This window comes from Phacochoerus africanus, chromosome 9 (genome assembly GCF_016906955.1).
Source record: "Phacochoerus africanus isolate WHEZ1 chromosome 9, ROS_Pafr_v1, whole genome shotgun sequence".
NCBI classification, from domain to species: domain Eukaryota; kingdom Metazoa; phylum Chordata; class Mammalia; order Artiodactyla; family Suidae; genus Phacochoerus; species Phacochoerus africanus.
In genome coordinates this window covers 98,436,466-98,459,522 of record NC_062552.1, presented here as the reverse complement: position 1 = coordinate 98,459,522, position 23,057 = coordinate 98,436,466, and the positions used below count along the sequence as shown (strand labels likewise).

Here is a 23,057-nt window from a genome sequence, read left to right as displayed (position 1 = left end):
AAGCAGTGAAGTACCACTGCTTTCTCCCCTTTAAATAGGTGGAACAGAGGCACAGAGAGGTGAAGCACCTTGCCTGAAGTCACAGAGTTAGAAAGTGGCAGAGACAGGATCCCAACATAGATGGCTGGCTCCACACCCATCCTCTAAATTGTTCTGTTCTGCCTCTTTGGTTCGCAAAGTTTCCTTTTTCTCTTCCCAGTTGGGTCTGGGACCTTTTGACCCAGCCTTGACGCGTGTCTTTTTAGAACTGGGCCCTTATGATCACCAGCCCTCCTGTCTCTCCCTAATATGAGTTCTCAGGGAACTAAGTGAAAAACGACACGCACCTGTTCTCAGGGGGCTGCAGTCCTTTGCCTGATGGCTTCTGGCTACGACCTCTGTCACCTGGAGCAGGTCCAGGGAACGCGGGTCCACCTGAGACAGCACAGCTTCCACCTCTGGCAAGCAGATTGGTCGCAGCCAAGGCCAGCTGCCTGTACCACCTCCCTGTCCCCACCCCTGCAGAGCTGCTGACAGACCAAGGCTGCTTTATCTCCCACTAACACCCGTCTCCCATCTCCTCTCCCTCCTCCACTGTCTGGGGGTTTCCTTGTGGCTGTAATGAAAAACCCTTATGTCACATTGAAAAGTTGCCAGTTATTGCTGCTGGGAGTAAAATCCAGTCTCTGCTGGGCGGAGGCTCCTGAAAGCTTCAAGCTGGAGAGTGAGGAGTGGAGGGCTGGAATGAATAATCTCTTCGGCGTGAGCAGCCTCTCAAGCCTAATTAGACCAGGTGGGGTCCCTCCCTGGCTGCATGTAAACAAACAAACAACAGGCAGAGGCCAGGCTCCCCTCCCCCACCAGGGCTGTCTCCTTTCCCGCTTCAGCACACCTGCCAGGTAGGTTGGCCTCCCTCGCGCACTGGCCTTTCCCGACACCCCAAAGATAAGACCAAGTTGGGTGTCCCTTCTGATGCGAGCTTCCAGGTCACTGTGAGGGGTGGGTTGTGGCTTCCCCAAATCCTCAGAGACTTGGCCAGTCCACTGCTATTAAAAATGCAGGTTCCTTGGCCCTCCTGCTCTGTTGGTGGGAATGTAAGCTGGTACAACCGCTATGGAGATCAGTATGGAGGCATCTTAGAAATCTATACATAGAATTACCATATGACCCAGCAGTCCCACTCTTGGGCATATATCTGGACAAAACTTTCCTTGAAAAAGACACACGCCACCCGCATGTTCATTGCAGCACTATTCACAACAGCCAAGACATGGAAACAACCCAAACGTCCGTCGACAGACAATCGCATTAGGAAGATGTGGTATATATACACAACGGACTACTACCCAGCCATAAAGAAGAACGACATAATGCCATTTGTAGCAACATGGATGGAACTAGAGACTCTCCTACTGAGTGAATAAGTCAGAAAGAGAAAGACAGATACCATAGGATATCACTTCTATGTGGAATTGAAGATAGGGCACAAATGAACCTTTCCACAGAAAAGAAAAGCATGGAATTGGAGAACAGACTTGTGGTTGTCAAGGGGGAGGGGGAGGGAGTGGGGTGGATGGGGAGCTTGGGGTTTAAAAGATGCAAACTATTGCCTTTGGAATGGATTAGCAATGAGATCCTGCTGTGTAGCACTGGGAACTATGTCTAGTCGCTTATGATGGAGGATGATAATGTGAGAAAATAGAATGTGTACATGCATGTGTAACTGGGTCACCATGCTGTATAGTAGAAAAAAATTGTATTGGGGAAATAACTATTAAAAATAATAATAAAAAATTTTTTTAAAATGCAGGTTCCTCGGATCCACTTGGACCCACTGAATCCAATTCTCTAGCACCATGGCTGCTTGGGAATCTCCATTCTCATCTCCACCCCTGCTGCGGATGACACGCTCAAATCCACGGACCCTAGTAACCAGACCCGAGGAAAGACGCTCCCACACCCATGCTCTCCTAGGATTTCAAACTCTAAAAGAGTCCTTCCAAGGCCAGATATTGCTAGCTGTGACCTTCATGTTATACCAGGACAGCCATTTCCATCCCATTTTCCCAGAAAAGAAGCTTGTAGTTCCTCATAGGCTATGATACCAATGGAGTCAAGATTTTCCACTCACAAGCACTCTTTTCCCACAAAGGCAAACACAGATCTAAAAAGCAACTTTTGAGCCTGGTACTCTGAAAGCCCTAATGATGAAAGTGGGGCAAGGTGGCTCCCCATCTCCCAGGCTAAAACCATGATGCCAGAACACTTGTCTAGACATGAGGTGAGCTCTGGCCATGGTGAACTTCTCAAGCACGTGCATCACGTATTCTCAATGAGGTTGATTTTGCTTCCTGTTGGGGGACATCTGGCAATGTCTGGAGGCATTTTGGGTTGTCCTAACTGTGAGGTAGGGCTTTGGAATCAAGTGGGTGGAGTTCAAGGATGCCACAGGACAGCCTCCTCCAACACAGAAGTATTCAGCCCAGAATGTCAGTCATGACATGCTTGAGAAGTCCTGGCATAGATACAAGATGCCATCAAAGAGATGAGCCCATATCTATGGATGTCCTTGGCCACCTGAGGGCAACGTGTGAATTCCATTTGGGGGTTTGGGGAGGAATTTTCTTTGCCTCAGTTTGTTGTTGTTTATTTAGAAGGAAGATGTGGCTCAACCCAGAGGTCAGCAGAGAAAGGCTTGCTAGCTCAGCACATGCCAGCCCTCTGTGTGAGGCAGGCTTAAAGGACCCTCTTTACTGTGACAGCCAAGAAATACCAAGACCTGGCTTCAGTCCTTGATCCTTCAGATATTAGTCATTGCTTTGACTAGTATCCAGTAGCATATGGATGAATAAACTGTCGGTTTGGGGCTGGCTGCTCAGATTTATTCCATGCAGACTCCCCAAGTGGTCTCCCCTCTTCACTGAGAGTTCAAAAACAGACTGTTTAGTTGACAAAATTGAGCCTCCCGCGAGCCGAGTGGAATCAGCTACTGGTGCAGATTGTAGTGCAAACGCTCCTGTGGAAGCCAGGCTGGGGGGCAGCTATTTCCTTACAGCTGATTCAATGCAGATCGGTGGTTGATGGTGGAGGTGGACGCCTCCCGACGGTCCAGTCCCCTCCTGTTTGCACAGTCAGCACCTCAAGGGGCACACATAATTTCTTTCCCCCTATAAAGTGAATCTGGGCATTTTATAGCTAAAAAAGGAGCAATTCTATTTGAATTAATCAAGAGGCTGCAGGGAAAAGTGCATTATGTAGCTTTTAAGGACATTCTTCCTTGATTGACAAGGTCCCTGGGGCCACTCCTGGAAGAGCTTTAGCAACAGAATATTTCCTTTTTCTTTTCTTTTCCTTTCCTTTCCTTTTCTTTTTCCTTCCTTCCCTCCTTTTTTGCTTTTAGGGCCACAGGTGTGGCATATGGAAATTCCCAGGATGGGGTACTGAATCAGAGTTGCAGCTGTCGGCCTACACCACAGCCACAGCAATGTGGGATCCGAGCCACATCTTCGACCTATACCAGAGCTCATGGCAACACCAGATCCTTAACCCACTGAGTGAGGCCAGGGATGGAACTAGTCGGGCATGTTACTTCTGAGCCACAACGGGAACTACAACAGAGTATTTCTTGGCATCGTTCAAAGGAGGTCTGCTATCTTAGCTGTACTCACACAGAGCCTGTGGTTTTATCACCCATCAGTATACAAAGTGAGTATGATCTGCTTCTTGGCACACACTTGTTAGCCACAGCCCTATTGCATTTCTCCTTTGTTAAATTAGAAGAAAGTAGTCATCTTACCAAGGGGAAACATACCTTTCAGCCACTTTGGACATTTTTAAACAATGTCTGTCAATCTGTGCATTCAAAAATGTTATCTGGAGAAAGACAGAAGTGTTAAGACCAAACTAGAAAAATTTTTTCCTTTCACCTCAAGAACCCAGATCTTATATTTCCATCAAGACCCAAACACCTCCTCTGGACAGACTTCTCTAGCCCTCCAATTTTACACTCCAGCAACCAGTTTGCTCTTTTGGAAATTCCTATCACATTTAGGAAACATGCACGCTACAATTTAGCCTATGTTTCACGTTCTCCTGTATTGTGTTATAGCTTAAGTCTTGATTCCCAAAAGTGATTGCAAACTTAAGGGTGATATATGTTCTACAAAGCTTAGCAACAGCATGGAGGGAACACACACACCATAAATATTTGGTTTAACTAATCTCCAGTGATCTTCTACCCAGCTTTCACCTCTATATCACCCTCACATGCTTGGAGTACTTGATTAGAATCATTAAGTAGTTATTTTGCATACACCTGTTTCCTTTCCCCCAGCCAATAATAAACTTGTCAAGAGCAGGCACCTCACAATTTACCCTTTTGGGTGCCCCCCAGAAGCCAGTAAAGCACAATATGAAGAGTAGACCTTGAAGTCACATCATTACCACTGAACCCCAGGAAAGGAGTGATATAATTAGCCACTGTACGCTGACCCCTGGGTTGACCAGTTAACGCCTCGTCATGAAGGATGATGACAGGGAACCAAACAATGATGAAATGGCTTTGGGAGGAGGGCTTGCTTTATTCGCCAACTCTCCTTTTGAATTGGAGCAATGAAGTTGGTGGTCCTAAGCTGGCTTCCCCTGGAGGCACAGCACGGTTTCAAGGACCCTCCAGTTCTCACGGGGTCTGGTGGGAAACCTGACTACCGCAGTCAGGCCCTGGTATTGGGGTGACTCATTTTTGTCCTTTACTGACAACGATTGAAGTAACTGGAGAATTTTCCCTCTCCAGCCTCCGTGAATTATTCACACATGGTTCTCAAAGGTTTGCGTGACCCACAGCTGGGTTCCGCTGTGCTTTCCAAGAACTCCAAGCTCACTGGGCCTTCAGAGGTAAACACTCAGAAAGTTTCCACACTGCCCACATCCCCTCCTGAGAGCGAAGTAGCCAGTGCCTTCACCTGTTTCCGGACGTCCTCTTTCGTCGTCTTCCTGGTGGGCTGGCTGGGGATGTGCACTGGGCTTTGTGACTGGGATTCCTCAGTCACGCCATACACTGACTAGAGAAGAAACAAGAATATGGAATCATGCATCCCTCGGAATTGAAGGGGGCCCAACGGGTCAGCTCGTCTAAGCACTTCTCTGATGCTTCCTCTATGACATCCTGACAATAAGGGATCAGCCTCTGCTTAAATTTCTCCAAGGATGGGAATTCTGCCTCTTGAGACAACTGGTCCCATCTCTGGGTTGCCACCATGAGAAAATCCTTCCTTTTATGGATCGGAAATGGTCTCCTTGTATATCCCTGTTTCTTCAAATGTGGTCCATTGACCATGTGGAAAGAATTATCGTGGGTCCTTGGTAAAGAGGCACATGGCTGAGCTCTCCCACAGACCTACTGAAGCAGAATCTTTGTAGGTGGGGTTTGGGAACCTGCACTTTTATGAAATGCTCCAGGCGATTCTGGGACACAAGAAAGTTTAAGAACAACTGTGGGAGATCACACACACAAGAGCCTCTGTCGATTTTCTGTTGGTCAGCAGATGACATGTCCATCTGGTACAAACCTGAGAGGGCAGGGCTTCAGACTTTTTCCTTCCATGCTACCCAGTTTTCTGGACTTAGTTTTTCCACAAGCTCACAGCTATGGCTACATTTTAATCTATTCCAGTAATTAGAGACAGATTAAAGACAATCTTTGTCCTGGGAAAGAAAGAAAACCCTGAAGGATATGCAATTTATAGCTAAAATCTATAAAGTCAAGAAAGGCTCAGACAGGGTGGACGTGGGATAGAATTAGGGGACTTTTAAAGATTAAGTGAGGACATTTTCAGACTAATCACAAAGTATAATACAGTGGGAATCAATATCTCAATGAAGAACAAAATAGGTAAGTAAATTCAAGAAGTTGATATATATGTCATGGTACATACATCAATGAGAGTGCACCACTGCCCCTCTGATTCAATGAAACACAAATAACCACTGGATCATTCATTTGCAGTTGGGCAAGACGGTGATAACTTTGGGTAATCTAGCTGTGACTAAAATACTTTCATTTGCGTCAAAGTACCACGTTGGCCTTCACCTGTGGGATTTCCTTACGTTTCGTTTCTTCTATTTCCTTTCATCTCAGCTTCCCCAGAGTCACCTGCTGCTTACCCCTCTGCTCTCTCAGCCCCCTTGAGCCAGCTATGGAAACCTTCAGGAAGCCTCCAGTCTGGCGCCCCCTCCTGGCGTTCCCGAACCATCCCGGACTTTTCACTGTTGCCTGCTGCCTTGCCTCATGCCTACCAGGCTGTGAGCTTTAGAGGACTCGCCACTGTGTTTCCACAGCCAGAAGAATGCCAAGCTCACGCCAGACTTTGCATAAATATTTGTAGAATGAATGAATGAAATGGTTTTAAAGGACCAAATGGGGAAGAATTACACATCACAAATTGTTACTTGAGCGGTACCAGAAATGGAGGGGTGATTCCCATCAAGAATTTTTAATTCCGCCAAACTAGCGAACCTTTTTAACCTTTTGCGGGTTCTTCAGACGTCGACATTTTCGGATATCCATTTCTGTTGTGTTCACACAGCCTGGCTGAGAAAAACGAATCATACACATTACTAAGCGAAAATCATACCTTCCAACTAGGCTCAGATGACACCCTCAGAACCCATCCTTTTCTTTCCCATTACAGATGATACCTGATTATCTCCATTTTGCCATGCAATTTTTTTTTTTACAAAGATGTTTCATCCTCAATAGGCGTCCCTTCACAGAGCTCTCATATGAAATCCAACAGCTTACCTCATTCTATCTAAGGATGACAGGTAGAGGGTATAGGGTACAGTTTATAGGAGAACATTCATTCAAAGTGGCAGATGGCTGCAATCATAGTCCTTGTTATTTCACATATCTAACCATCTAAAAACACTCCAATATCAGGATGGAGAAGTATTATTTTTATTATGTTTTGCTTTTATTTTATTTATTTAAAATTTGTGGTCTTTTCAGGGCTGCACCTGCAGCATATGGAGGTACCCAAGCTAGAGGTAGACTTGGAGCTGTAGCTGCCAGCCTACACCACAGCCACAGCCATGCAGGATCTGAGCCACGTGTGCAACCTACACCACAGTTCACGGCAACACTGGATCCTTAACCCACTGAGTGAGGCCAGGGGATCAAACTCAAGTCCTCATGGATATTAGTTGGGTTCGTTAACCACTGAGACACAAGGGGAACTCCTGGTTTTGATTTTAATCAGGCTTGAGGAAGGCTGACATAGTGTATTCATTTGAGTTCTGTTTCGGGAGGAAAAATGCAAGATTTGTTTTAATAATATGAAATTAGAAATGTCTTAAACCTCATTATCTGTCATTAGTGGACGTGTGCAGAGCAGCAAGTGTGGAGTTGCCCTGTGGGTGTGTTCCTGGTGAGGTCGAACAAGGTAACACTCTGCCTTCCTGTTTCACCTCATGCTGTAAACAAGCGTCCTTTTCACAGTTTATTTAGCACCACGTTTTACACATTTTTGTGTTTTGTTGTGGTTTAAAATGGCCCCCAAGCCTAGTGCTGAGGTGCTGCCCAGTGCTCCTACGTGCAGGGTGGCTGTGATGTGCCGTCTTATGGAGAGAGTAGGTGTATGAGATAAGCTCCATCCAGGCCTGGGCTATAGTGCCACCGGCTGCAAGTTCAATATTGGCGATCAACCAAATATATTAAGTAAGGTTTCTTTAAACTGAAACACACTTTAAACAAGGTTATGTATTCACTCGTTGATGAAAATGTGACCAGACACTTGGAGGAACCTAATCCTTTATTTCTCCCAGGATAATGGCTCAGCATCTGCTGATTCAGTGTTCTCGGTGGCTTTATAGAACACAATTCCCATGAGTTACAGCAACTGGTTGCCTTCGAAAGAGAATATTCTAAGATTTAGAACTGAATGACAGTAGAAATGGAAATTCCTTATTTTAGGGCTCTAAACCTTGGGGGTCCAAAGCTCCCCAGATGGAATTCCCACAGCTCCCCCATTTCCAATTCTGTATGTTTGTGGATGGATAACTTTTAAAAGGTGGAACTGGAGTTCCCGTTGTGGCTCGGTGGTTAACAAACTCGACTAGTATCCATGAGGACACGGGTTCGATCCCTAGCCTTGCTCAGTGTGTTAAGGATCCAGCGTTGCTTTGCTGTGGTGTAGGTCGGCAGCTACAACTCCAATTCTACCCATAGCCTGGGAACCTCCATATGCTGCGGGTGTGGCCCTAAAGAGACAAAAACAAAAAACAAAAACAAAAACAAAAACAAAACAAAGCAAAAGAAAAGTGGAACCGACATACATTCCAGAAAATCTACTGAGGTTATGTGAATGAATGGCAACACTAATTTCACAAAGCTTAGCAGTTTTCTTAAAAGTGAGACTCCTGGTGGCTAAAGACAGTCTTTTCTTTTAAGCGAAGGAAGAGAGAAAACTTAAAAATTTAAAGAACCAAGGAGAGCTTTCTCACCACTGGCCTGTGGACATCCCAAAAAGCCCGTTCTTGACTATCCAAAATTTTCCTTTCTGTCTTGTCCTTTTTCCGATCAATCCTGAAAGAGTAAAACAAGGGAGATCAGAGGCTTTTGAGTCTGTTTTTCCTTGTGGTCCACGTGCCAGCTCTGTGCTCTTGTTTTTAGAAGCTCAGTGTGCGCAGGGCTCTTGGCACCTGTGTGGTCCCTGCTCTCTGCAGAGCTGTGCAATATGGGTGTACAGTTCTCTCAAGGAAACCTCAAGAAGCCCACACATCATAAGAGAGCTTGTCTGGCTAGTTTGCCGAGTACCGAATATGTATAATGAACAGGGTGAGCCTAAGGAGGGTTCAAGAATGCAAGGGTGCATTTGAAGTATTAAGATTTGGAGGGGTTCCCGCTGTGGCGCAATGGGATTGGCAGCCTCTCTGGAATGCTGGGACACAGGTTTGATCCCTGGCCTAGCACAGCGGGTTAGGGATCCCTTGTTGCCACAGCGGCAACGTAAGTCACAACTGTGGCTCAGATCTGATCCCTGGTCCAGGAACTCCATACGCCTCTGGGCGGCCAAAAAAGAAAAAAAAAAAAAAAGATTTGAATTACTGAGCACTGAATTAGCTGTTGCCATGCTCCCCATCAAATCCGATACTGTGTATTTGAATTATGGGCAGGACTACAACCATAGGCTGGCAGTGCTTTATCCTCGAATTGGAGAGTTTGCTTTAGAGTCAGAGTCAGTAGAAATGTCTTCCAAAGGCTGCAGTTGTGTGCTTTAAAAGTCACTTAAACCATCTGGCTTTTGAAGGACAGTGTAATAGCCCTAGTGGTGTGACAAGTTCCAGAAGGCAAATACGACTGGCCTCAGCTAGGGGTGGGCATGGGGGACAAACTGCAAGGTGGGCAGGTTCTTTATGTTTGATCAGATCAGAGCCTTATAAAATAAAGCCCCTATCACTTCATATTTTCTCTCTAAGTAAATGTAACTCAGATTAATTGCCATGTAACTTCTGGTTCTTGGCTCTCCTGGGAATACTTTACTGGATGGAAATAAACCCATAACAACTCTGTGATTTTTCTGATAATTATTGTGTACTTAAATGGCCCACCATTACAATGTAATCACAGAGTTCATCACAAAATTAATTGAGAAATACTGTATGTGTACAAAGTGACACTTTCCCCTCCTTTCATATCGTGCAGTGCTGTGTGATCCTGCAACTGTAAATGAGCCCCCCTCTTTGCTTCCTGGTGGCTTCTGAGGGCACTGGCTCAGTCCAGCCTCTTTCTCACCCACCCTCTCGATTGTTCCTTCCTCAGGGGCCAGGGATCCTCCTGCTGCAGCTTAGCATCCGGTGCCTGCTGCCCAGCCCCCTCGGGGGCTGCTGGGAGAACGAGGGTGGTGGGCAGGTGTGTGGGTTCACAGGTGGGGGGCAGAGACTGCAGAGGGAGGGGGAGAGTGATGATACCATGCAGCCCACTGGGCCCAGTGACCTCAAGTCATTTCTAGCTATGACCCACAAGGTCACCCACACAGCCTGAGATGCGATGGGCTACAATGCTGCCCGGAGTGTGCAGGGGTCTTCTGAGGACCCATGGGGGCTGCTCAGGTGCCAGCAGTGCCCAGAGAAAAGGCCTTCGCCCCCTCCCAGCTCAGCATCCCTTTCCCATCCCTTCTGTAGCATTTCTCTGTGAACACGGCAGCTGAATCAGAGGCCACTGCCGGAAAGGACAAGAGAGAAGCCCACCTGCGCAAGTCCATTTCCCACAGTCAAAGCGGTGCGGCTGACACCGTATTTATGGCCCAGGGGACACTTACTGCCTTCTTCTCTTGTTTCCTTAGAGAGGAAGGAATTTCCACTCTCCTCCCTGGGAGGGAAAAACCCTCCAGCTTGTCTCCTCCTTTCATCTCTTGTTGACCTAACTTGCTGGCAGATTTAAAAGAAGAAATTGTGAAAGCTGAGGTCGGTCCTTCTGGGTCCTGTCTGGGCCAGTCCGCTCTCAGGACATCTGTTCTCTGTGTGCAGTCCACTTCCAGGGCTCAACTCTGCCCTGAGGGGTGAGGGTTGGGGAGGTCCTGCCCTCACCCAGCTCTGCCCAGGATGGGCGAGTTTAACTTCAGGGTAAAGATCTGTGGTCACAGATCCAAAATCATGTTATACTAGTTGTATCAGTGACGATCTGACATTTTGGACTCCAAATGTCTGACGTCTGTGCCTAATTGCTGATTGGTTTTGAAGCCCCGCCCTGGGAGGATATGGTACAGGGGCTGGCCTCCTATAAGACTTCAGTATGTTCTCCTCTGAAGAGGAAATGTCTGGACCAGCAGGTAAAAATGGGTATGATGTTTTCTAGCCTCCAAGCACAGAAGAAAATCTGGAAATCTCCTGGGGGATTAGGTACATCTTCTTAGAACCAGAGTGCTCCGTTTGGGAGGAAAGTGCGTGTTCCAGCAGGTCATGCCATTACCTGTTGGAACACGCACTTTTGAAATTATTTTAGAGTGCCATGGCTGGCAGAATCGCAACTTATCCATCCTGACCTTGATGTCTGCTCAGTTGCTGTCATGAGAGACACAGTGACTAACTACAGCTGGCTGGCCACAGAAGGAAACCCCACTCTTACAGCACCTCTAAATTCCAAAGAGTCTTTTGTTTGTTTGTTTGTTTGTTTGTTTGTTTGTTTTTTCCCCGCAGCCACACCTGTGGGATGGGGAAGTTCCTGGTCAGGGATTGAACGCACACCACAAGGTCACCCACACAGCCTGAGATGGTGCAGCCCTGGGTGACCGGAGCCACAGCAGTGACAATGCCAGATCCTTTACCCACGGCGCCACCAGGGAACTCCCAGAGAGTCTTTTTCTCTTTGCAAAGGTCTCTGTTAAGTTCACTTACTTTACTTGTGCTTCTGCTTGCATAAAGATGAATTCCCACTTCCTTGCAAAAGCCCTCTGGAGTCTTGCTAAGTTTTCCTAATGAGAAATGAAAATCAACAAGACGGCATTAATCATTGTAAGCTTGCACATCGACACCTATGCTTATTACAAGGCAGCCATCTATTTTGGTTACTCCCAGGAAAACAGCAGGGCCCCCCTTTAAATCCACTGGACATGAGCCCAATTTGACTTTGCACCAGACCCTGCTGTACAGGGCAGAACTATTAATATTCATTTATGCACCTGTTCAGTCTGAAGCCTCTGTGGCTCCCCTGATTCCTCTCTTTTTGTGTGTTTTACAAGAATACCGTTCACAGAGCACTTATGAAGACAGGGAGAATGGTTGTTCAGGCAGGATTTGGGGAAGGGACGAGGGGGTCTTGACGGGTGACTGGAGATCTCCGAGAGCAAAACCAAGAATAGATTTCTCAAGACTTGTCTTCCAGCAGGCAGGGGGCACGGAAGGTGGCAGGGGAGGAAAATCCAGAAGACTTGGCATTAATGCCTTTGACAGTCCAAATTCAAAAGTGGGAAAGAAGGGAGTGTCTAGGTTTGTGGTATTCATGGAAAGAAAACCCCAAAACAAAAAGAAAGAAAAGGCATCCAGGGTCACCTTTGGAGGAAGTCTGGAGAGTTATCTAGTGGCACAACAGGACAGAGAGGAGGGGTGTGACAGACCCCCTAATGATCCACCTAATTCTGATGGAATACAAGGCAAGAACCCGAGTTATGCCGTCTATTTTTGCAGAGCTCATGCCAGCACTAACAGATTACCCCCATTAGTGGATTATTAATAGCAAAGGAGCTTTGGTTGAAGACCAACACACGAAACCCAGTGGTGACCCTGACTTGGTGTACAAGGACCTCCAAAAAACTGTCCCTTTGAGTCTCCCACTGTTCATGGGAAGCAACGCTGGTAAGGCCTGAATGTCAGTCAATTGGGCAGCAGTGATATAAATTATGACGTAGTAATTAAAAATGAACATACGTAGACATTGAAAATGAAGATGGAGATTATTATTACTGATGTAGAAAGAATCCCAATGTCCTTACAGTATACAGCTGGGGGAAAAAGTAGCTTATTCAATAAGGTTTACAGTGTGATTCAAGGTTTTGTTTTTTTTTTTTAGGAAAAAAAATGTACATACAGAAAAAAGCTTAGCGGGGAGAGAGACTAACAGGTTATTTTATTTCTTTGTTATCTGAACTTCTTGTTTTTTACAAAAAGACTATGTCATCTGAAAAAAAATGAATAAAATTTATAGAAAAAAAGCGCGTTTTAGTTTCTAACCACTCTTAGGCAGAACTTCAACCTGAAAGAACATCTTAAGGCCATATTCTTGACATACACCAAAGTAAAATATTGTGGGGCAAGAGAAGAGAAAACAGAATAAAATATGGCAGGAGGTGGTGCTGTCTTGTATCCATTTAAGATTTGGGAACTCTGGGGAGGAAGACCCAGGATGGAGGGGCCAATGCTTCTTCAGCCTGGGTTGCTCCTGCAGGTCGGGTTTGGGAAGGGATGCAGTCACACTGAAGGTAAAGCACTTTGCACTGGGTGCAGCCAGGAGCCAGACAGCAGTCTTCTAGAAGAAGGGATTGCTGGCACTTGAAGGAAGATGGGATGGGGACTGGGTGTCTAGGGTGCTCAGAGCCAAAGGACCGCTGTGCTGGGGCTTCTTGGAAAGACCATAACATTCCGACATATGCATGTTTCACAGCTCCCATGGATAAACACATTTTAGCCAGGTTCTGAGGCTCCTGGATTGTACTGCATCTTGTGCTACCGTTTCCCCCATTCAAAGGTCTGTGATGATACTGGGATCAAAGAGGGTGCAGGGCCACACACCTGGGTCCTGCTCTCTCATGACATTCCCCCAGGTTGTGGAGAAGGAAGCAGTGGCTCAGTGGGTTGGTGGGCTTGGGCATAGGTACCCAAGAGTGACAAGTCTGATAGAACAGGGCCTCATGCTTGTTTGGGAAGGCAGAGGCAGTGAAAGTGGGGATCTGTTTTCCCCTCATGATAACTTTGTATTTACAAGAGTGTCATGTAAATGGGGAGTTCCCATCGTGGCGCAGTGGTTAACGAATCTGACTAGGAACCATGAGGTTGCAGGTTCGATCCCTGCCCTTGCTCAGTGGGTTAACGATCTGGCGTTGTCGTGAGCTGTGGTGTAGGTCGCAGACGCGGCTCGGATCCTGCGTTGCTGTGGCTCTGGCGTAGGCTGGCAGCTACAGCTCCGATTAGACCCCTAGCCTGGGAACCTCCATATGCCGTGGGAGCGGCCCAAAGAAATGGCAAAAAGACAAAAAAAAAAAAAGAGTGTCATGTAAATGGAATCACACAATTTGCAATCCTTTTGAGACTGGCTTCTTTCACTCAATATAATGTCTTTGATACTCATCCAAGTGGTTGGATTAATAGCTCATTCCTTTTCACTGCAGGGTAGTATTCCAGTATATGTATATGGCTGGGTCATAGTTTATGCAACCTTTCACTTGTTAAAGTGCATCTGGGTTATTTCCAGCTTTGGATTATCACAAATAAAGCTGCTACGGACTAAGTGCACAAGTTTTTGTATAAACATAAATTCCCATTTCTCTAGGCTATGTTATGTAAAAGTGGGATTACTTGGTTATATGGGAATTGTATGTTTAACTTTATGAGAAACTGCCAAACCATTTCCAGAGTGGATGCACCATTTTGCATTCCCCCCAGCAATATAGGAGAGTTCCAGTTGCTCCATATCCTCACCAGCTCTTGGCACTATCAGTACTTTTAATTTTAGCTATTCTAATAGGTATGTAGTGCTATCACACCATGGATTTAATCTGTATTTCTCTAAAGGCACATGAACATCTTTTCATGTGTTTCTCTGTCATCCTTACGTCCTCTTTTCTAAAGTTTCTGTTCTAGTCTTTTGCCAGTTTTTTTTTTTTTTGATCCTTTTGTCTTTTCTAGGGCCACACCCATGGCATATGGAGGTTCCCAGGCTAGGGATTGAATTGGAGCTACAACTACTGGCCTACACCACAGCCACAGCAATGCGGGATCCGAGCTGCGTCTGCGACCTACACCACAGCTCACGGCAATGCCCAATCCTTAACCCACTGAGCAAGGCCAGGGATTGAACCCGCAACCTCGTGGTTCCTAGTCGGATTTGTTAACTACTGAGTCACGACAGGAACTCCCCTTTGTCAGTTTTTAAGTTGAGTTATTTTTTAATGCTGAGTGATAGTCGGGGAGGGAAAAATACAAGCTGAAAGAGAGCTGTGGATAATTTTATACTTTCCCCTCATAACTTTCCTGGAAAATAATCATACTTACTGCTTCATAATCTGCCAATTCCAGCCTTGCTTTATTCTGCATTGTCCTCTTACAGAGATAGATGGCTGAAAAAAGAAGAGAAATTACAACACAAACAAAACTAGCAGTGTTGTAGAATCATAAATCCATCCATCCATCCACCCATCTCTCACTATGTGCCCAGCACTGTCTTGTGAAGAATTCGTTTCCATGTGGAAGCCATGACATTTGACCTCTAGGAATTTTTCTGAAGGTCAGGATCAGAAGAAGACCCCATCTTCCAATCCTGACAACCCCCCTTCACCCTCCTCACTCTGTTTCATCCCAAACATTCTCCATCAGGGTGCTCTTTCATTATCGTGGCCATGTTCCCCTCCTGCCTAAATTCCCTGCATTGACTCCTTAGTGACCTCAGAAGAAAGGTCTGGCTCCTTATAGAGGCATATTTGTTTCTTCCAGATCCAGTATCAGAGTTCCAGTGGTGGCTCGGTGGTAATGAACACAACTAGCATCCATGGGGTTCAATCTCTGCCCTTGCTCAGTGGGTTAAAGATCTGGCTTTGCCATGAGCTATGGTGTAGGTTGCAGATGTAGCTCAGACCCTGTGTTGCTGTGGCTGTGGCCAGCATCTGCAGCTCCAATTCGACCACTAGCCCGGGAACTTCCATAGGCCTTGAGTGCCGCCCTAAACAACAAAAACAAATAAACAACCAAAAAATCCAGTCTCTGCTTATCTTGTCAACCGCTTCCCTATCTCACTCAGGTGTGTGAGGCTACCAACCCCCTTTCAGCTCCATGCCTTTGTGTATGTGTCCTCTGCATGGGAGGCCTTTCCCTCTTCTGTCTTCTTTCCCTCTATCTGAAACCTCCTAGTAATCTTTGAAAGTCCAGCTTGATATTCCAGATAGCATCTATCCATCCTCAATCATGGAACTCAACTCCATTGCACTGTAATCATGGGTTTACCAGCTGTCCCTGCTCTAGGCTGAAGGCTCTTCTAGGGCAGAGGCCGTGTCCTGCTCAGCATGAACCCCTGTACCAAGGACCAGGGCCTGGCCTGCCAGGTGAAGCAGGAAGACAGTGGAAAGGGAGGACAATTTAAGTCTCTCTTCCCAAGCTCAGGAAGGGTTCCTGGCCTTCAATTGCCAGGATGATCTTCCTCAGACATGACCCTCATTGCTTCCTCTCCCTGCCTCTGCTTCTTCAGTATCTCCTTCCTTCTCCAGGGCCAAGTAGAATGATTCAGGGGAGACAACTGATGATTGGTAAAAATGAAAAATAGAACGACCAGGAGGGAAGGCCAGAGAGGATGGGGGGTTGACTTGTGGTCTGACAACTTAATTATATCAGGAACTCTAGTCAACTCCTTGTTAGGTTAACCCACTTTCTCCATGTGATAAAATTCCCTGATGCAGCTGGAAACTGCTAGAACCTTCTCATAACAGCCTACTCTGTACGCCCACACTTCGACTCACACCAGTCAAGTCTGTGTGAGTCAGTTATGTTTGTTCTCAAATCTGCTATGTCAGGCACACCTGCTATTTTAATAGTGTACATTCACTAAATATTACATGCACTGATGAAATTAATGTGCAAAGAGAGAATGTTGTTGTTCCTGTGAAGACCCAGTTGAATGGTTTGGAACAACCTGATGAAGAAGAGTTAGCTAAGACAACTGCTGATGAATTTGGTACAGGAGAACTGAAAAACATGGGAAAAAATACTAAACATCTGAGAGGGGTCAATACACAGCTGCTTTAAAAAAGTATTTTTCAAATTCTTGATGCATTTTAAAGGTGCCCAAACTGGATGGTTTATTTTGAGTGTGGTTTACTTAAGGAAGACATTTAAATTTATAGGGATCTAGGAGTTCCTGTCGTGGCGCAGTGGTTAACGAATCTGACTAGGAACCATGAGGTTGCAGGTTCGGTCCCTGCCCTTGCTCAGTGGGTTAACGATCCGGCGTTGCCGTGAGCTGTGGTGTAGTTTGCAGACGCGGCTCGGATCCTGCGTTGCTGTGGCTCTGGCGTAGGCCGGTGGCTACAGCTCCAATATTCAACCCCTAGCCTGGGAACCTCCATATGCCGTGGGAGCGGCCCAAGAAATAGCAACAACAAAAACAACAACAACAACAACAAAAAAGACAAAAGACAAAAAAAAAATTTATGGGGATCTAGAATCACAAAGAATCTTTGGTCCTACCTCGAAAGGCTGTTGAATGAATGTTTCTTTGAATATTTTACATTCGTATGTACATATGGTATGTACGTATCACTTTTCCAGGATTCTCTACTTATCATCTTTTCCAGTGAACCAAACAGCAGCAGCTCTGCACTGTGTCAGGTAAAGGGGTGTCTGCTCTACTACAGGGAGCCTCCTTCAGTCTCTTGGGCCACCAGCTAGGCAGTCTGTGGAATTGGGGGCAACCTGCAGCAGAGAGCCTGGTGTGTCACCAGTCACCAGCCCCAAAAGACCTGGTCTCAATGACCCAGGAGCAGTGCAGGTCAGTAGGGGTGGCAGCTGCTTTGACAATGTCACCCTAGATGGTATTTTGTACTGGCCAAATGTGAAACTCAGGAAAGTCTAACTCGGATTGGGTCTTTATTTAAGCAGAATTATCCTAAGAAATTTTCCACCCACCTGGGTCAAAATGCGCCAGCTAATTTGAGAAGTCAAGTACCAGGCACCGAGGGCAAAGCTGGTACCTCTCGCGATGACCCCGAGTTACATGGTCCTGTGCTGGCAGCCCCTTTCCTGGGTGGCTAAGGTCACATACTGGGCAGTTTGTTCACCATGACTGGAGAAGAGTGGACCTTCTTCTTGGCACAGACCTTCCCTGGGGCTTGTCTGCACTTCCTTGGTGCCTTAGCAGGGCTCCCTCGGACGTCTAACCAGTCAAGTGACTGCTGGCAACAGCCAAGTCCCCTATCAGGGCACTGGGGGGCTTGCTTTAAATGCAGATGTTGTTTTTTCTTAGAGATATAATTTCTTTCTTTTTGTTTTTGGTCTTTTGTCTTTTTAGGGCTGCACCTGCGGCATATGGAGGTGCCCAGGCTAGGAGTCTAACGGGAGTTGTTGCTGCTGGCCGACACCACAGCCATGGCAACGCCAGATCCTTAACCCACTGAGCGAGGCCAGGGATCGAACCCACAACCTCATGGCTCCTAGTCAGATTCGTTTCCACTGTGCCATGATGGGAACTCCGAGATATCATTTTTCATTGACAAATCTTTGCCTTCCTGCCCTCACACCGGCATCTCACTTGGGTGACCCACAGCCACCTCAAGCTCACCGCATCCCACCAAGACAAAAACAGAACACAATAAAAAATGCTATTGCGTGAACAGATTCACATACACCGTGTACAATAAAACACTTGAAGATATTGAACTTATCCTATTTCAATGTCTTTGAAAACCCGACACCCTTTCCAAACCTCTGTCTCGACGGGTGACGTCATCGTTCCTAACCTCCTAAACTAGGGAACATAGAACTCTCTTATTTCTCTATTGTCTGCAGACCCTCTCATGACTTTTTGGAACAATGGGATTTTAGCAGTGTAAGTAATCTTGGTGACCATCAAGTATAGACCCTTCGCTGACAGCTGGAAAAAGGAAAGGTTCCGAGAGGCGAAGAAAGGATGCAGCCATGGACTAGTTAACGGTGGAGGTGGAGGTGGGGTTAGAGTGGAGGTCTGGTTCGGAGCACTCGCCACTGTGACATTCACAGGCCCATTCGCTCATTCACTGAGTTACTCACTCACCCATTTAACACTTGGAGTGCCTTGTACGCGCCAAACAGTATTGTAGGTACTGGGGACATCACCATAATAGCAGCTACCACATATAGGGAGCTCACTGAATGTCAGGCCGTGTTCTAGGGACTTGCCAAATATTCGCTTACTTAATCCTCATACTAACCTATGGGGTGCGTTCTGTTATTATCCTAGTTTTATAGACAGGGGAATTTTTCAGGTATGTTGCCACTGTTGGGGGCCCACGATGGCTCTCCCAAACTGCTGAATGTGTTCGGAATGTCTCTCCTTGACGACGACGACGGCCTGCTTATAAAGTCGCCCTTCCCCAGGCATTCGACCTTCTCAATCACTCTTCCTCAGGGTAAAACCTTCAGTCCTCAGGGCCAACTCCTCACCATCCTCTTGCCCCCGTCGTGCCATGTCCCCCAGCTGGGATGCTTGGAGGGCAAACCTGGAACTTATTCAAATCTGTGACACAGCAATTGACCCAGGGAAGGTAATCAGGAAATGCCTGTTGAATGAATGAGTTTCTGGTTCTTCATCAGTCCAAATACCTATGCTGAATTCTTAGGTTCAGTGTCACATCCTTTCTGGCAAGAGGGCACCCACAGAACAAATACCATCAAACCTCACCCTGGAAGGTGAAAATAACCTCCACCGCCATGGTTTGTATTGACTCCTTACTGCACGCTAAACACCAAAGCTTACACCCACTGTTAAGGAACAAAACAACACTGGGAGACAAGAACGATTATTACTCTGTTTTTAAAATGAAGTTTCTTTCTTTCCTTTTGCTTTTTAGAGCCACACGTGTGGCATATGGAAGTTCCCAGGCTAGGGGTCCAATAGGAGCTGCAGCTGCCAGCCTACACCACAACCACAGCAACACCAGATCCAAGCTGCATCTGTGACCTACAGCACAGTTCACGGCAGCACCAGAACCTTAACCCACTGAACGGGGCCAGGGATCGAACCCGTGTCCTCAAGGATACTAGTCGGATTTGTTACCACTGAGCCACAATGGGAACTCCTAAAATGAGGTTTATGAGGCACAGAGAGGTTAACTAACTTGCCATGATCACACAGCTAGGGAGCCAGTTGACAATGGGCACATTGTGTTGACTTCTTTCTTAGTAGATATGTGGCGATTTTCTGGCTAAACTGGAAATGCCCATGAGTACTTTTGCATCCTACACTCTACCTTTACCATCTGATTTGCCAAAATGGAGACAAAGGAGTTCAAAATAATTTTGCTTTAGCGAGAGCCTGAGAGAAATTGTTCTTTCCATCCCTGTTCCTACTGCACAACTCAAATTACAAAAGCCTGTAGAGAAAGGGAACTGGTGCCCTGCTGTATATGGGGAAGACGGCCAAGCTTTGTGGGTTTATAGTCAAGTAAATATTTGAATCTTACTTGAGCCCAGTTATCTGGTCCTGCCCTCCTCCCGCCCTCTCAACTGCCTGGAAAAATATTGTATTTCACATTCACAAGGGCACATGGCTGCTGCATGGAACTGAGCTACAATCATTCAAATTCTGAGTTAGGCTTTCATGAGCAGTATTGCAGCCCCAGAAGCACTTATTTTATGAGCAGCCAAATGCTGCTCCCGTTCTGAGACGGAAGCCTGGCTAGATCCACTTATCACATCATTTAGGGCGCAGCAGAGCCCCAGAGGGAGCCACAGTGGTGCTTGCAGACAGCTGATGAGACAGTCAGAGGACTCTGCCCTGGCATACGGGCCATCCTCCAGACTTGGAAACAGAACAAGTGTAGCCTTCACAGGCAATGACTTGCCCGAATGCCATCCTCACTCGGTTCCCAATTGCTGGTTTCCCCTCCCTCAGCTGTGTAATCCTGAGGGTATCGCTTATCACAAGGTCACAGGGACAGGCAGCTGCAGCTGCCTCTGCCTTCCTGTACATACCACCTGGCAAAGAACCCAAGGAGAAGCTGCGGTCTCATCTCGTGCCCCAGTCCAGGAAGAGCCCTGGGGGCTCCCCAGAGATGAGTCAGTAATAAGGGTGCTGTGCAGAGGGGAAGACCGTGAAAGGAGCATCTGAGTTCAAATTCTGCTTCCTCTACTGAGTATCTATGCATCACCTTTAATAAAGAACCAGAGGGATTTGAGATTGGCATATGCACACTGCGGTACATGGAATGATTGGCCAATGGGAACCTGCTGTATAGCACAGGGAACTCTACCCGCTATTCTGTGATAACCTATATGGAAAAGAATCTAAGAATGGATATGTGCATGTGTATAACTGAATCCTCTGTTGTATAGCAGAACTTATCACAACATTGTAAATCAACTTCAGTACAACTTTAAAACATGGGGGAAAAAAAAAGAACCAGAACCATCAGCAAATATTTCCTGAGTGTCAACCATGCCTCAGGCATGCACTAGGCACTGGAAGATTAGAGAATGAATGAGATGGACCAGCCCTGTCCTTAGGGCGCTTACAATTGACCAAGCATCCAGACAAGTAGAATATAGCATGATAGGTGTGAGGATGTGGCCTCTCTGGCCTCAGCATGACCTGAAGTATAGGGATAATATAACTTTAGAAGACTGACATATAGATGTATCGGTCTTCATGGAGAACATATGGCAAGAATCTAATGGATCCCTGTCCCTTGCCAGGACAGAAGTAACTCCCTGCTTTCCCAGCTCCCAGCATTGCTACTCTTTGTTTTTCTGGGTAGGGTAACTTGTATACCCCTCCATTGTCTGTTACTCTTTTCCCCTAACTTCCAATTATCAAAAACATCACTGAGTTATTAACATCCTAACAAGTCTGTGAGACTAGAAAGGGCCAGGGGATGGATATGGCCCCTTGATCCAGCCATCCCTGAAACCCCCTCCCAGGAAGGAGTGGTCAATCACCACTGTCCTAGTCCTTCATGGTCCCACAGAATGGGCACATTGGCCACACTCAATCGAACTTTTCTTTCCTTCCCTTATTCCCTTCCAACGGCTGCCTCTTTCAGTGTGCTCTGCTTTTTATCATTATGCAGAAGGAGAACCTTAATTACACATCAACAATATGAGAAGGCTAAGCAGGGCAAAGACCCTCCTCCCCATGTGCCACGTCACCTAGACAGCAAGCATTTGTTTTCGGCATCCCCAGGAATAACACTAAGTGCGGGTCATGGCTTCACGGCTCACCATAGTCGGTGTTTTCAGGCTCCCAGCAGTTTGAAGGCCAGAAGTACGGGGCCTACAAAAGAGCAACAGGTGTCAGGACTCAAGACCCCAGCACTTGTCCTCCCCTGCACCCACTGAGGACCCCTCCCTATGACAGGCTCTTAATGCAGTGGAGGCTAATCAACATTTTAATCCGAGGCGAAATGGAATCCGAGGTGAGCCAAATAAATGCAAAAATGAGAAGCTTACAGGGCAAATACGTCTTATCCCAAGACAACAGAAGTTTAATGCAGAAGTCAGACAAGTAGAGTTTATAGAGGCGCAAGCCCCAAGTTCCTTTATCCTTTTGAATGGTGTCCTCTACCCCAACTTTCTATGTGAAGCCCTAACCTCTGGGTGATTGTATGTGGAGGAAGGAAGTGATTAGGGTGAAATGAGATCACAAGGGTGGGGTTGCAATCAGACAGGATTTGTGTCCCCTAAGACAAAACACCAGTGAGCTAGCAACCCACCCCTCTCTCTCTGTCCACCATGCGAGGAGACAGCGAGAACTGACCGTCTGAGAGCCAGGGTGAAAGCTCTCACCACAAACTGGACCCCGCTGGAAACTCAGTCTTATACTTCGAACCCCCAGAACTGGGAGGAATGCATTTCTGCTGGGTAAGCCCCCACCCCAGTCTGTGGCATTTTGTTATGGCAGCTGAGCAGACTTAGACATTCTATGACCCTGTTTGAAGAACTCCACTTTCAAACCCTTGGGGTTAGACCTTGATGTAATCCTAATCCTCTGCTTCAATTTCTGGTAGGACAGGGTCTGAGAAGAGGAGTGGGAGATGGTTGGGAAGTGTTAGCAGGTAGTGAATAGAGATTTCACACCAGGAAGGCAGCGCGATATAGTAGAAAGATCAAGGACTTTGCTCACAGGCTGACCTAGGTTCAAATCAAGGCTGTCTCCTAATTTACTAAATGCCCCATTAATTCTCCCAGGGCCTCAGTCTTCCCAACTGTAAAATGGGTGATATTCATTCCCCCAAAGTTTGTTCTTCAGAATAGAAGGGAAGATAATGTGTAAAGCACCTAATGAATAGTAGGCTCTCCATAAGGGCTTTTTAGTAAAAAGCATGTGGGTGGGGCAAAAAAATAGCCCAAAATTTGCTTGGTTTTCCTGGTGCTGGTGGGAGGTAAGGGCTTCTCTCTTAAATACTGTCAGTTTTTTAGGTAGTTCTAATCTGAGATCAGTTGATGATGAGAAGAGAAGTTTCTTCAGGAGGAGAAGCTGCAGGCCTACCTGGAAACGATAAAAGGTGCCATCATCCTTCAAGGTGAGAACATGATCTGAGATCGGAAAGACGTAGCCCTGGGCAGCTATAAGGCTTCCCAAGTGTATTGCTTCAACTGCAGGGACAAGGCAGAAGAGAGAGAAGTAATTAGGA

The 23,057-nt window shown here is 46.5% G+C and overlaps 1 protein-coding gene across 5 annotated transcripts in view; it reads right to left on the bottom strand.

Annotated features, from left to right (window-relative positions):
* Positions 1–23,057, bottom strand: part of RGS6 (regulator of G protein signaling 6) — a 560,209-nt gene that overhangs the window by 73,036 nt on the left and 464,116 nt on the right. For 3 of the 5 annotated variants that reach the window (XM_047795885.1, XM_047795882.1, XM_047795884.1), the window contains exons 5-12: positions 22,913–23,019; positions 21,646–21,697; positions 14,740–14,804; positions 11,371–11,447; positions 8,479–8,560; positions 6,494–6,568; positions 4,941–5,039; positions 3,791–3,852 (exon numbers count right to left, since the gene is read on the bottom strand). In XM_047795885.1, coding sequence (XP_047651841.1) covers positions 3,791–3,852; positions 4,941–5,039; positions 6,494–6,568; positions 8,479–8,560; positions 11,371–11,447; positions 14,740–14,804; positions 21,646–21,697; positions 22,913–23,019 — 619 coding nt within the window. The remainder of the gene's footprint in view (positions 1–3,790; positions 3,853–4,940; positions 5,040–6,493; positions 6,569–8,478; positions 8,561–11,370; positions 11,448–14,739; positions 14,805–21,645; positions 21,698–22,912; positions 23,020–23,057) is intronic. The other 2 variants (XM_047795886.1, XM_047795883.1) reach the window with 1 other exon arrangement.